The sequence below is a fragment of the Impatiens glandulifera genome, chromosome 2 (genome assembly GCF_907164915.1).
Source record: "Impatiens glandulifera chromosome 2, dImpGla2.1, whole genome shotgun sequence".
In the NCBI taxonomy this organism is placed as follows: domain Eukaryota; kingdom Viridiplantae; phylum Streptophyta; class Magnoliopsida; order Ericales; family Balsaminaceae; genus Impatiens; species Impatiens glandulifera.
The window spans coordinates 63980819-63995947 of NC_061863.1; the positions used below are offsets into that span (position 1 = coordinate 63980819).

Sequence of the window (15129 nt, forward strand, 5' to 3'; positions counted from 1 at the left end):
CTACTCTTGTGAATATTATTTACCTACCCATCAATTTTATCGCAAATTTTAACCAATATCATTCGCATTCAACCATCTCCTCATTTCGATAAACCAACGGTTTTTAATAGTTTAAAAGTTGTGCATAACAGGATTTCAACCATTGTCTATATTATGTAGCGTTAACACTTCAACTATTAGACCACTTAAGATTGTTGATTTATATATATAATTTATACGACTAATATATAATATTTGTATTTTTAAAATATTTAATAAATATTTATTATTTTAATATATTTACATCAAATTTTTATTTTTATAATTTATTAATTTTTTCAATAAGATTTATTATATATATATATATATATATATTTATACTAATAATATTGTTGATTTTTTATTATTATTTTAAATAAATTTTGAATTGTTAATTTTATTTATTTAAATTTATTATTAAAATAAAAAATAAAATAACTTAAACTCTCTTTTTCATTATTTAGGTTTATTATTATTATTATTATTATATATATATATATATTTTTTTTTTGTTGAAAGAAAGTATTATTATACTAAGGTTGATTTTGTAATATTGTTTTAAATAAATTTTGAATTATTAATTTTATTTATTTAAATTTATTATTAAAATAAAAAATAAAGAAATGTGTTAATTTTTTTCTAAATAACTAAATTCTATTTTTCACTTATTGAGTTAAAAAGTTCAAATTTAACCATTATATGATTAAAATTTCTCACGTTTATCAAATTTAGTGTTAAATTTAAAATATAAAATCTTATTAGATTAGTAGGTAAAATGTTTGTATTTGTTTTTGTTAGGTATAAGTTCGAAACATACTTATATCATTTTTTATTTTATTTTTAACTATTTTAAGTTTATGAGCGGGTCAACACATAATCCGACTCAAGTATCCATTTACTTTCATATATATATTCAAATTAACCATAACAAAAACAAATACAACCTTTATATATATATATATATAATAATTTTTATTTTTGTTATGTTGAAAGTTCGAAACATACCTAATAATATTTTTAATTTTATTTTTTAATTATTTTAAGTTTATGGACGGTGAACCCACAATTACTCAAATATCAATTTACTCTCATATATATATTCAAATTAACCACGACACTTTAAATTAAACATTAATATATATATATATATATTAATATTTATATTTATTTTACTATATTTTATTTTGTTAAAAATATAAAATGATATTATATTTTACATAATAATCTTTTAAAAATATACAAATATTTAAGTATATAAAATATAAACACCTAATATCTAATTATATTCATTATATATATATATATAATATATGTATATTTTAAAAATTATAACAAAAGGAGTTGAATGATTTAAATTTTTTTTACTAATTATAAATTAAAAATAATCAATATTTTTATAAATTACAAATAAAAAATTATAAATCACCTTAATAATATAAGATAAAAAATTTAAAATATTATATACTTATATTAAATATATATAGGTTAAGATAAAATCTTTAAAATATTATATACTAATAGATTAAATATATATAGGTTAAATATAAGGATTTTAAAGAGAAAGTGTATCTCAGATAATTTTTTTAGTATCATGTAATCAAATCATATATCTTTATTCTTGCTTATTTATATATTATTTATTAAAATTATTAATTAAGAATTTTAGTTAAATTTTGAAAACAAATTTAATTTTATTGAAATTGGTATATATTATATATATAGCATGGGAATTAAATAATATGATAAAACGATTGGAAAATTAATTAAAAATGAAATAAATACAAAAAATTATTTTTTAAAATAAAAAATTTAACATAATCTTTAAAAATTGTATACATTTTTTTATTTTATTATCTAAATTGTAAGAAGAAATTTTGGGAGTCAAATATTTAATCGAATATATGGTTCTTTGAATTAGTGGACTATAGAAATCTTGAACTTTGAATGATCGTTGTTTTATGCGTATCATTTATAATATTATTATTATTATGATTATGATGTTGCATGAGTATGAAGTTCATTCAAAAATATTTACTAGATTTATAACTTATTTAGTAACATTTTTTTGTTTTTATTTATATTTTATTTTTATATTTATTTTGTCTTAATGTCAAAAGATTTTAGTAGTTTTTAATATAAATGAACCTTTTAAAAAAATAAAAAATAAATATTTTTATTAATTTTAAAAATTAACACTATAAATTAAATACATTATTTTATTTTTAATTTAATTAAATATTTTATTTATTTTGGTTTTCAATTTATATTTATATTTTATTATATTTTTATCAATTTATTTATCTATATATATTAATAAAAATAATTAATAATTTTAAAATATCAATACAAATATGATATTTTTATGTATTCTAATTTAAATGTATATTTTATTTTAATAATTAATATTATAATTAAAAAAATATATATTGTTGAATAAAAATAAAATAAGACATATATGATAAAATAATTTTAAAAGTTTATAAATAACATAATAAAAACATTTAAATATTCTCTTTTTTAAAATTAATGAATTATTTCATAATTAAAAAAAATAAATAATAAACCATAGAGAATTTTTTATATTTTTTTCAGTATTGTTGCCGGGTAGTTATTCTCTCTCAAATTTTATTTACCCTAATTCTCTACTTCAATCCTTTCTCTATAATAATTATCCTATAATTGAAAATAATAATATTATATTAAAAATAGACACACTCAACAAAAATGAAGAAACGAGGAGGAGGAGGGAGTGATTCAGAGCGGCGAAACGCTGGAGTGACACTCAACATACTGAAACACATCTGGAGTAAAATTATATCGACTAGATTCGCCATTAAATAAAGGCGGTTGAACACCAGAAACCTCATTAATCTTCATATCATCCTCCTCCTCCTCGAGATTGGAGCTTACGATCTGAGACTCTAAATCCAAAACGAGATGGGGTTTTTCGTCGTCGTTGGTCCAAACCAAGCTCAATACACGAAACCCGGATTCGATCTGAGATAGGTCACCGGTATACGTGACGAGCCAACCGGATAAATCTTCCTTCATTTCATATACTCTAAAGGCTTTGGTGTAAAAGTTTCGATACCATTCAACTGCGTAAAGATGTCCTCCTGATTCGCCAAAACAGAACTCAAGACCCGACTCCCTGTTTGGAAGGGTTCTCACCTGCTCCTTTTGGGTATCGAAGATTAGACAATCACTCTTTCCATTGCCATTGGGGAACCAGATGATTGCATCGTTCCAGTAAATTCCAGCAGGATAAAAAGTCAGATGATTATAATAATTAGATGGAAGGGGTGACTTACAATGATGTAGAACCTTCCAGTATTTGGTCTCAGATGAGTAAATCTCCACCTGAAAATCAATATCGCTCTTCCAAAGACAAACCAGCTTGTAGTGAATAGATTTAGATGGATCGAATATCAAACCAAGTCCAACCAGCCCGAAGTGAGTGAGGTTTGGTTCTCTAACGGTCAGGAATTGCATAGTGGTGGGATTTAAGACGTGATATTTATGGCAACTACTGGCACAAAATAGAAGCCCGTTGGATGAAGTTATTAAATGGATTGCATAGAGTTTACGGAAGAAGAACAGATCTGGATAATCATCATCATCATTCACATTCGCATTCGCATTCGCATTCGCATTGACATGATTGTTGTTGTTGTTGATGATGCTGTTCAGGGGAATGAAATTTATTCGGTTAAAATTTCTTAATTTATGAATCAGCAAGCCCTGGCGCCGTCGTCGTCTGCGGAGGAGAATTAAGGATGGAGATGATGAGATGAGAGACAGCCAGTACTTGGAAACCGACTTGAATCGGACAAGTGATTTCGAAGGCAAATGAACAAATATTTCGGTCAAGAGGTCTTCATTAACAAACATCATCATTGCTTTACCAGACATGGCCATGGCCATGGCCACCACCTTAATTCAATTCTCACAAGAAGAAGAATGGAGTCTTTCTCTTCCTTTTCAATCAATCATTTTGGAGGCAAAAATCTTACGTTTCTTTCCCTAATTAAGGTATTAATATATAATTAATATCATCATATCATATCTTTTAATAAAATTGGATACATAATTTTAAAGGTTGACGAAAAACCTCCTAGTACTAGATTAATGAAAGAGAATCAGAGATGGTTCTAAACTGTAATTTTGTTTTTGTTTGGAAGTGTATAATTTGATATAAGGAAATAAGCATAAAAGGAAATTTAACATTTTGTTAGGTAATATATACAAAAAAGATTGTGACAATATTTTAGATTCTAAATATAATATAGAACAATTATCTTAATTTTTCCTTCTTTGGGGCTAAGTACTTAATATCCCATTTTATCCCCTCTTCTAACTTAACGGTAAAAATAGGTAGATACTAACTCTAAGTTCCTGGGTTCGAGCATGTAAAGTGACAAGTTCTATGCTGTTTAAATGGTTAGGTGTGTTTTCAGGCTACATACTTAATTTGATTTAATTTCTAAGATACTATTTACAACTCTATTCCTAATTAAGGTATTAATAATTAATATCATCCTATCATATCTTTTAGATTCTTTAATATTAATTAGTAAAATAAAATTGGATACATAATTTAATTTAAAAGTGGACGAAAAACCTCCTAGTATTATATTAATGAAAGAGAATTAGAGATGGTTCTAAACGGATTTTTTTTTTTTTTTTTTTTTTTGAAAGTGTATAATTTGATATAAGGAAATAAGTATAAAAGGAAATTTAACATTTTGTTAGGTAATATATAAAAAAAGATCGTGACAATATTTTAGAGCCTAAATATAATATAGAACCTATTATTTTTTTTTTCAATTCTTGGGCTACTGTTTAATATATATATATATATATATATTATACATTTAAATTATTATTATATATAATATAATAAGTATTAATTCGATTGTCATAATTAATTAAATATATATATATATATATATATTAATTTTGAAAATATTTTTTATTACATATATAGACAGTGATATTTTAAATTATGTATATAAAATTTTGATAAAATTAATACTCTATTAAAATAAAAAATAAAATTAAAGAATGAGATAAAAGTTATTATCAAAATGAGTAACTCCAAAATAATATTTAACAAATGTTTGTAACTAAACATTTATTCTATTATATAATATAATAATTTAATTTATAAATATAAATAATTTAATTTATAAAAATATTAATTTAAATATAAATAATAAAATTTAGAATGTATTTAATAAAATATTATAATTATAAAAAAAATTGAATGATATACATTAGTTTGAGAATAAATGATTAAAATATGTTAGTTTGGGGATCAAACACGGTTATATCGAAAAATCACCACTACACTGTATTAGTGTTAACTAATTGAAACTTATTTAAAAATGCGACATCGTTTACCTTCTTAATTATGAATAGTAAAAAGCTGAAACTCTATCCGAAAATATATCTCAAAAAGACTTAAAATATATCTCAAAAAGACCTAAAGATGACAAGAAAGAAGGAAAGAAAGAACAAGGGTAAAGTTTTCCCCCTAAAATAAGAACAAGGGTAAAGATAAGAGAGACGAGTCAGAAGAAATCAATCCATATCGTCTTGTTTTAGTTGATTGATTGCTAGTTTATTCCTTATTCACTTATGTACTTTGATTTTATGTCTGTATGCGTTTCTTAGGCCAACAGTGGATTTTTCATTGCCATCGTGTGATGACTTTGAGCAAATTGTTGTAAAGTCAATTTAAGCTCTTTTACACCTTTTACATTTTCGGGTTTTTTTAAAAATAAATATACTAATAATTATTTTTTTAATTAAATTTTCTCTCATAATATATATATATATATTCTCATAATAACAAATATAAATTATATTATTGTTAAATAATATATCTTATTTATCTATTTTATTTGTTTGTATTTTTAATTTATTTTAAAAATAATTTTTAACTTTAAGGTAAACTTGGTTCAAATAAGGTGAATGAGAGATGAAATGAGAATATGTAATATTCTTAATTTTTATTTTAGTCCAAATAATATTTGGATTTATAAGAAATAAATTATTACTATTATTTTGTAATAGTAATGAGTATTAATCTCTTAATATAATTTATTACTATATTTTATTTTATTAAAAATATAAAATAATATTATTTTTTACATTATAATTATTTTAAAATATACAAATATTTAAGTATGTCATAATTAATAAAATATAAACATCTAATATTTAATTATAATAATTATATTTTTTTCAAAAAAATATTTACAACAACAAAAAGTTGAATATTCAATTTATTACAAATTATAAATAAAAAATAATTTTTTTTTTTTATAAATTACAAACAAAAAAATTATAAATCACACATGAATAATATAAGATAAAATCTTTAAAATATTAAATATTAATAAATTGAATCTATTTAGGTTACATATAACTATTTAGTTAGTAACTTAGATTATAATATAGTATAATTTGTTTAATAACAATTTTTATTAAATGATTTTTATTTAATTTTTTTTAATATTTCTTAAATAATTATTTTATTAATTTATAAAAAAATCTTTAATTTTTAATTTTTTATATTTTAAAATTTTTATTATATTTTTTTATTAATATATAATATTTAAAATTAATTATATAAAATGATTATATTATTTAAAAAAAAGTATTTTATTAATTATATTTCATTTAAAATAATTTCTTTTAATTAATAAATTAAAATTTTAATTATTATTTAATTATAAAAAATGAATAATATAATTATAAAAAATATATATATAATATATTTATAATTATAAAAGAGAAAATAAACATTATGGTACATGAGAAAGGAAGAGAATTATACGTCATAGATTCGAGCTCGTCAGACGACAAATATTTTGTGCATAGTTAAATGGTTAAGTATGTTTGCGGGATAAATATTTAATTCTTTGTCCCATTTTATCTTCTCTTCTAGTCTAGTGACAATAAGATGTGTATACTAACTATAAGTTTCTGGATTTGAGTCTGTTAGGCGACAAATTTTGCGTCTGGTTAAATAGTGTTAAGTGTGTTTGCGGGCTACATACTTAAACCGTTGTCTTATTTATATCCTTTATTCTAACCTAACGACAACAAGAGGTAAATATTCTCACCATAAAGTCTTTGGTTTGAGCCCATCAGACGACAAGTTCTACGCCTTGTTAAATTGTTAAGCGTGTTTGCGAGTTACATGCTTAATTCGTTATCTCATTTTGTTTTGAGTTTAAGTAGGAGCATGCTTGTGGAATGTCATACTAGTTCTTCTAAGAGAAGAGAAGAGAAGAGAAGAGAAGAGAAGAGAAGAGAAGAGAAGAGAAGAGAAGGTGCATCTCATACATCATTTTTTTGGTAATCAAATCATATATCTTTTTTCTTGCTTATTTATATAATATTTATTGGAATTATTAATTTAAAATTTTAGTTAAATTTTGAAAACAAATTTAATTTGATTGAAATTGGTATTATATATATATATATATATATATATATATATATTAATTAATTAGTGGTAGTGAAATTAAATAATATGATAAAATGATTTTAAAATTAATTAAAAATGAAATAAATAAATTTATTTAATTTTTAATATAAAAAATTAACATATCTTTAGAAATTGTATACATTTTCTTATTTTCTTATATAATTTTTGGAAGAAATTTTGGAGGTTAAAATAAAAAATACTTTAGATTAGATGGAACGGTGAATATAATATTAATTATTCATAATGATGTTATTATTATTATAATTTTTTTTTTGTTAATTGTTATTCTTGAGATTTATGATATTCATAATGAGTAATGTTTTATTTTATTTATTATTTTATTTTATATTTAATTTTTATTCCTGTCATTATTTTAGTTGTAATCAATAATTTTCATCATTTTTAATATATATAAACCTTTTTCAAAAATTAAAATAAAAATTAAATATTTTTTTTTAATTTTAAAAGTTAACCCTATAAATTAAATATATTTTTTTAGTTAAATTTATTTTGGTTTTAAAATTATATTTTTATCAATTTATTTATATATAAATAAAAATAATTAATAATTTTACAATATCAATACAAATATGATATTTTTTTTATGTATTTTAATATATATATATATTATTTTAATAATTAATATTATTATTTAAAAAATATATATTGTTGAATAAAAATAAAATAAGACAATATTTAATAAAATAATTTTAAAAGTTTAAAAATAACATAATAATAAACATTCAAATATTCTCTTACTTTAAATTAATATATTATTTAATAAAAAAACATTATATATTTTAAAAGTGGAATATGAAATTTAGGATAAAAATAATAATATCCTATAATTGAAAATAACAATATAATATTAAAAAGTGACATATTTCTAAGCAATAAATAAATAAAAAACAAGGAGGAAAGAGTGATTCAGAGCGGTGAAACGCTGGAGTAACACTCAACATACTGATGTACATCTGGAATTAAATTAAATTGTATAGATTCTTTAAAGAAAGGCGGTTGAACACCAGAAATCTCATTAATCTTTGTATCCTCCTTCTCCTCGAGATTGTAGCTTACGATCTGAAACCCTAAATCCAAAACGAGATAGGGTTTGTCTTCGTCGGTCCAAACCAAGCTCAATACACGAAACTCGGATTCGATTTGATCAGATAGGTTACCGGTATACTTGGTGAGGAGCCAACCGGAAAAATCCTCCTTCATTTCATATACTCTAAAGGCTTTGGTGGACGACCTGATTCGAGACCATTCAACTGCGTAAAGATGTCCTCCCGATTCCCCAAAGCAGAACACAAGATCACCCCACTGATCCCTGTTTGGCTGCGGAAGTGTTCTCACCTCCTCCTGCTCCTTTTCGATATCGAAGATGAGACAATCACTCTTCCCATTGCCATTGGGGAACCAGATGATTGCATCGTTCCAGTAAATCCCAGCAGGATAAAAAGTCAGATAACTATAATTTTTAGGTGAAAAGGGTGACTTACAATGATGCAGAGCCTTCCAGGATTTGGTCTCAGATGAGTAAATCTCCACCTGAAAATCAAAATAGCTCTTCCAAAGACAAACCAACTTGTAGTGAATAGATTTAGATGGATCGAATATCAAACCAAGTCCAACCAGACAGAAGTGAGTGAGGTTTGGTTGTCTAACAACGGTTAGGAATTGCCTAGTGGTGGGATTCAAGACGTGACACTTATTACCGACACAAAATAGAAGCCCGTTGGATGAAGTCATTAAATAGATTTTATCGACTTTAGGGAAGAATAACAGATCTGGATAATCATCATCATTCACATTCACATTCACATGATTGTTGTTGTTGGTGGTGATGCTGTTCAGGGGAATGAAATTGATTGGGTTAGAATTTCTTAAGTTTTGAATCAGCAAGCCCTGGCGCCGTCGTCGTCTGCGGAGAATTAAGGATGGAGATGAGATGAGAGACAGCCAGCCCTTGGAAACCGACTTGAATCGGACAAGTGATTTGGAAGTCAAACGGACAAATATTTCGTTCAAGAGGTCTTCATTAACAAACATATTCTTCATTGCTTTACCAGACATGGCCATGGCCACCACCTCAATTCAATTCTCACAAGAAGAAGAATGGAGTCTTTCTCTTCCTTTTCAATCAATCATTTTGGGGGCAAAAATCTTACGTTTCTTTCCCTAATTAAGGTATTAATATATAATTAATATCATCATATCATATCTTTTAGATTCTCTAATATTAATTAATAAAATAAAATTGGATACATAATTTTAAAGTGCCAGATTAATGAATTGTTTGAAAGTGTATAATTTGATATAAATAAGGAAATTTGATATTTTGTTATGGTAAATAGTAATATAATATTTTGATAAAATTAAACCTCTTGATTAAAATAAAAAATAATTAAAGAATGAGATAATCAGAAAAAGTTATTATCAAAATGAGTAACTCCAAAATATTTAACAAATGCTTTTTTAACTGATTAACTAACATTTATTATATTATATAAAATAATAATTTAATATATATAGATATATATTAAAATGTAAATAATTAAATTTATAAAAAAATAAGAATTTAAATATATATATTTTAAATAAAAATAATTAAATTAAATTTATTTAATTTGGGTAATTTAGGTAACTCCAAGTCTCTAACCCAACCCAAATTAAACTCAACCCATACTCAACTCAACCCAAATTAACTTACCCAAATTAATATTTTGGGTTTGAGTTAGAGTTGAGGTCTGGGTTTGGATCAACTAGAGGTGGGTCGGTACGATATACCTTAATGTTTTATCCATACCTTATACCTTACCTAAAATTTTGGTATGCAAAAAATGCATACATTTACATTACCTTGATTTTGATATAACTTAATTTCGGTATACAAAAAATTTATACATTTACCTTATCTTGATTTCGGTATACCTTAATTTCGGTACGGTATCGATATTATACCTTTGATACCTAAAAAACATATTAACTTAAAAAAATCAATCTCATCGATAAGTAGAGAGACATATATAAAATAATATTTCAGTATAATTATATTTTGATATTATTCAAAAAAAAAATATTTTTATAATTAAATTAATATTAATTATTTCCTTATACGTATTATATACATATATATATTTAAGTTATAAATATTGTTTCGGTATTTCGGTATATCTCGATATACCGAAATTTTAAAAATTGTATATTTTTACCGTACTAATAATTTCGGTATTGGTATCATACTTTACATTTTTTTTAGTATATCTTGAAAATCAATATTTTCGATATATTACGGTACGATATTTTCAATATAGTTTTATATCAGTATTTTTTTCTATCCCGTAACGGAACTTAAGTAAACTCTCAAAATACAAAATCATCATCCCTCCTTATAAAGTAATTATCCGCAATCTATTTTTATAATCAATCTCATGATCGGATTTCCAAATTTATATGAAAGAGAAGAAATTATAATAATTAATGACAGTTTCTAAAGAAGATAATAATATTTACGAAATTTGGTTAGATATATTAATCATTCTTTTATATTTATATTTATATATATATATATATATAATATAATGATGCTTAATTTTAAAGTATCTAGATTGCCGGATCTAGAATTGTGGTTAATTTGAATATATATGCGAAAGAAAATTGATATTTGAGTCAGATTGTGGATTGACCTGCTCATAAACTTAAAACGGTTAAAATAAAATTAAAAATATTATAGGTATATTTCAAACTTGCAACCTAACAAAAACAAGTATAATCCTTTAAATAATTAATCTAATAAAACTTTATATTTTAAATATAACACCAAATTTAATGAACACGGAATATTTTTAATCATATACGTTTAAATTTTTAACTAACTAATATATATATATATATATATATATAATGATGCTTAATTTTATAGTATTCGAATTGCCGAGTCGAGAGTTGTGGTTAATTTAAATATATATGTGAGAGTAAATTGATACTTAGGTCGGATTGAGGGTTGACCGACCCATAAACTTAAAACGGTTAAAAATAAAATTAAAAATGTTATAAGTATATTTCGAATTTGCAACATAACAAAAAAAAGTACAACCCTATAACCAACTAGACTAATAAAAGTTTATATTTTAAATTCAACACCTAAAGGTTTCATCCACGAATAGTGATGCATTATATCTTTATTTTTAAATATTTTCAAACTATATATAATTGATGAATTTAAAAATAAAAGTTAAATTTGGATTAATTTAATTTTACAAATTTAAAGATTGAAATAATATTGTTTTTATTTAAAATATTTATTTATAAATAATATTTTGTTTATATTTTTACCCTCTCATTAATAATATTTAAATTTATTAGAGATAAATTATTAATAATATCTTATAGTCAAACTAGTTTTAATATCTCAATTTTATTTTTTACTATATTTTATTTAATTAAAAATATAAAATATTATTATTTATATATTATAATTATTTAATATATTTAAGTGTGTCATAGTTTAATAAAATATAAATAATTAATATTTTATCCAACTAAAATCTCTTAAATATTATATATTAACAGAGAATCAAACATAATTAGATTAAATATTTAACCTAATAGAATATATTATAACAGTGTATAATTTTTTTAATAATATTTTTTAAAAAATATTTCGTATTTAACTTTTCTAATATTTTTTAAATAATTTTTTTTATTTAAACTTTTTATTTTATTTTTAAATTTTAATTTATTTATTACTAATATATAATATTTAAAATTAATTATATAAAATGATTATATTATTATTAGTTATTGTAATTATTATTAAAATTTTATTTTATTAATTATATTTTATTTTAAATAATTCCTTGATATTATTTAAATAATTTATTTTAATAAATAAATTAATATTTTTATTATTATTTTAGTTATAAAATAACATTAATATAATTATAAAAAAAATATAATACTATAATTATTATTATGAGATAGAAGTGAGGTGGGAGAGTGAACATAATGCTGAAATAAAACTTAATAACCAAATATCCAATTTATTCATTTTTCTATTTGTGAGTAAAAATAGAATTAAACTCATTAACCAACATTTCAATTTATTCACATTTACATTTGTGAGTAAAAACAACGCACTAAGCACGCCTTTAGTTTTTGTGATAAAAGTGAAAAGGTTGTACAAAGTCGGACTCTATGGGTATGCAATAAAAAAAATCAACAACTAGGCTAGACTAGGCTAAGCTAGGCTAGACTAGACTAAGCTAGACTAGACAGTTTAAGCTCTAAAACTTTACTATAAACAAATTTAATAGGAACATGTGGTACATGTGAAAATGAATTTGATAGTTTTATTCTTAAGGTGAGAATTACATAGGATTGTTTGTTGGTTTCATGAGTTGTGATGTGTTTTTGTTCTTTAGGAAACTTTGAGTTGTGTTAAAGTTGACTTGGAGCGGTTACTTCTATTTGTTTGAGTATTTTAGTTTTAGTTTGTAGTTGATTAAGTAATTAATTATGAATATAGTTAAGTTTTTTAGAAGAGTTTTTAAGAGCATGTCCATATCTAGTATTTTGATTGTATTATTAGCTTCCTTAATGCAAATTATAATGCCTTTTTCTTCTCTCTTTTTATACTTTAAAAGTATTATTAGCTTGAAATAATTAACAAGTATATCATATCTTTCTTTTTGAGGGACTTGTGAAGATGATAAACCCACTAAGACATTGGTTTTTTTCATTAATTGGTGTTTACTAGTAACAATTACCAGAAATACTCGAATGGAGGCTTATCTAGAGATAAATGATCTCGGAAAAGTTGTTAAGGAGGATTATTAAGTGTCAGAATTACAAGCTAACCCAACACTGACACAAATAAAAAATCACAAGGAGAAGAAGACAAGGAAGTCGAAGGCAAAGGCTACTTTGTTTGCTTTTGTGTCAAATGTGATTTTTTATCAGGATAATGATCATAAAGTCAACATTCAAGGTCTGTAATTTTCTCATAAAAGAGTACGAAGGAAATGAAAAGATTACTGGATGCAAATCCTTAATTTAATTAGGGAATTTGAGATGGTGAAGATGAAGGATTTAAAGATCATCAAGGAGTACTCTAACAGATTACTCACATTTGCCAACAAGGTAAGATTGATTGACAGTGAATTTCCTAATTCTAGATTGGTTCAAAAGTTGCTGGTAACTGTTCTTGAAAAATTTGAGGCTACCATTTACTCATGGGAGAATAAGGACCTGTCAAAAGTTACTATTACTGAAATATTGAGTGTCTTACCGACACAAAAACAGAGAAGATAGAGAAGATTGATTAGGAATGAGGGTATGTAAAATGAGCATTTCCAGCAAAAGTACAATCAAGCCAAAGTGAAAAAAGGGAAGAAAAGAACTAAAAAAACAAGAAGGAAAATGTATGTTCAAATTCTTCAAGTACAAAGAGTGGTTATAAACCTGATTTCCCTCCTTTTAAGTACCGTGAGAAAAAAAAATTCATGCACCTTATTGATGCTGGAGAAGATCAAATGTGTAGTGTGAGAAGTGTCATGTGATGGAGCATCACCAGAAGATTTACAAAAGCAGTCTGCATCAGAAGGATGTGACTCAAATGAACCTTCAACAAAGAAATGTGGCTCAAGTTGTAGATCAAGATGAGCAACTCTTTGTGGCAACTTGTTTTGCAACAAATAGCTAAGTGATAACTGACTTGTGGAGAGTGGTTGCACCAACTGCATGATATTTGATCGAGGCCTCTTCAAGGAACTAGACACATCATTCAACTCCAAAGTCAAGATTGACAATAGGAAGTATCTTGCAGTCAAAAGAAAAAGGATTGTGGCCATAGACAATTCCCTATGTACAAAGCTGATTAAAGATGTGTTATTTGTGCCCGACATCAATCCGAGTTTATTAAGTGCTAGTCAGCTACTCTAAAGAGGCTTAAAAGTGATCTTTGAGAAAAATTAGTGCTTAATCAAAGATGCAAATGGGGTGAATGTCTTCAAAGTCAACATGAAGGGGAAAAGTTTTGAGCTAGATCCACTAAATTAGGAGCAAACTAAACTACAAAGTCTCAAGCTAAGATTTGAATAAAAGGCTGGGACATTTTCATAATGATGTAGTGCTAAATTTTCAAAAATAAAAAAGTTCATAAAGGGACTGCTTCAATTAGAAAATAACTTGTCATAATGTAAAATTTGTCAATTAGTGAAACAAACAAGATTTCCTTTCAATCGAACAACATGGAGAGACACTGAGAGACTGCAATTGATCCACACAAACTTTGTTAGGTCTCACATAACTCCTTTACTAAATGAGAGTAAGAATTACATAATTTTCAGTAATGACTATACAAGGATGTGTTGGATTTATTTTCTCAAGTTCAAGTCTAAAGTTGTTGGTGTGTTTTTAAGATTCAAACAGTATATAAAATCTCAAAGTGGTTGTAAAATTCAGGCATTGATGTCTGATAATGACAATGAGTACACCTTAGAACAAAGAAGTTGAGCGTGAACACCAACTGACAACTCCATACACAGTAGAATGAAGTGAGTGAGAAGAAGAATTGCATCATCATGGAGATGACAATGTGTATGATT

At 23.9% G+C, this 15129-nt stretch overlaps 2 protein-coding genes across 2 annotated transcripts; both read right to left on the minus strand.

Moving 5' to 3' along the window:
• Positions 1-2772: 2772 nt before the first annotated feature.
• LOC124925199 (F-box protein At5g07610-like) lies at positions 2773-3942 on the minus strand. Its single transcript, XM_047465170.1, has one exon. The coding sequence runs from the start codon at positions 3940-3942 to the stop codon at positions 2773-2775; it is 1170 nt and encodes a 389-aa protein (XP_047321126.1).
• A 4504-nt stretch (positions 3943-8446) lies between these two features.
• LOC124925200 (F-box protein At5g07610-like) lies at positions 8447-9601 on the minus strand. Its single transcript, XM_047465171.1, has one exon. The coding sequence runs from the start codon at positions 9599-9601 to the stop codon at positions 8447-8449; it is 1155 nt and encodes a 384-aa protein (XP_047321127.1).
• Positions 9602-15129: the final 5528 nt, after the last annotated feature.

Bases quoted from the DNA above. Each gene is read 5' to 3' on its own strand.
- LOC124925199 (XM_047465170.1), bottom strand. From the start codon at position 3,942: ATGGCCATGGCCATGTCTGGTAAAGCAATGATGATGTTTGTTAATGAA.
- LOC124925200 (XM_047465171.1), bottom strand. From the start codon at position 9,601: ATGGCCATGTCTGGTAAAGCAATGAAGAATATGTTTGTTAATGAAGAC.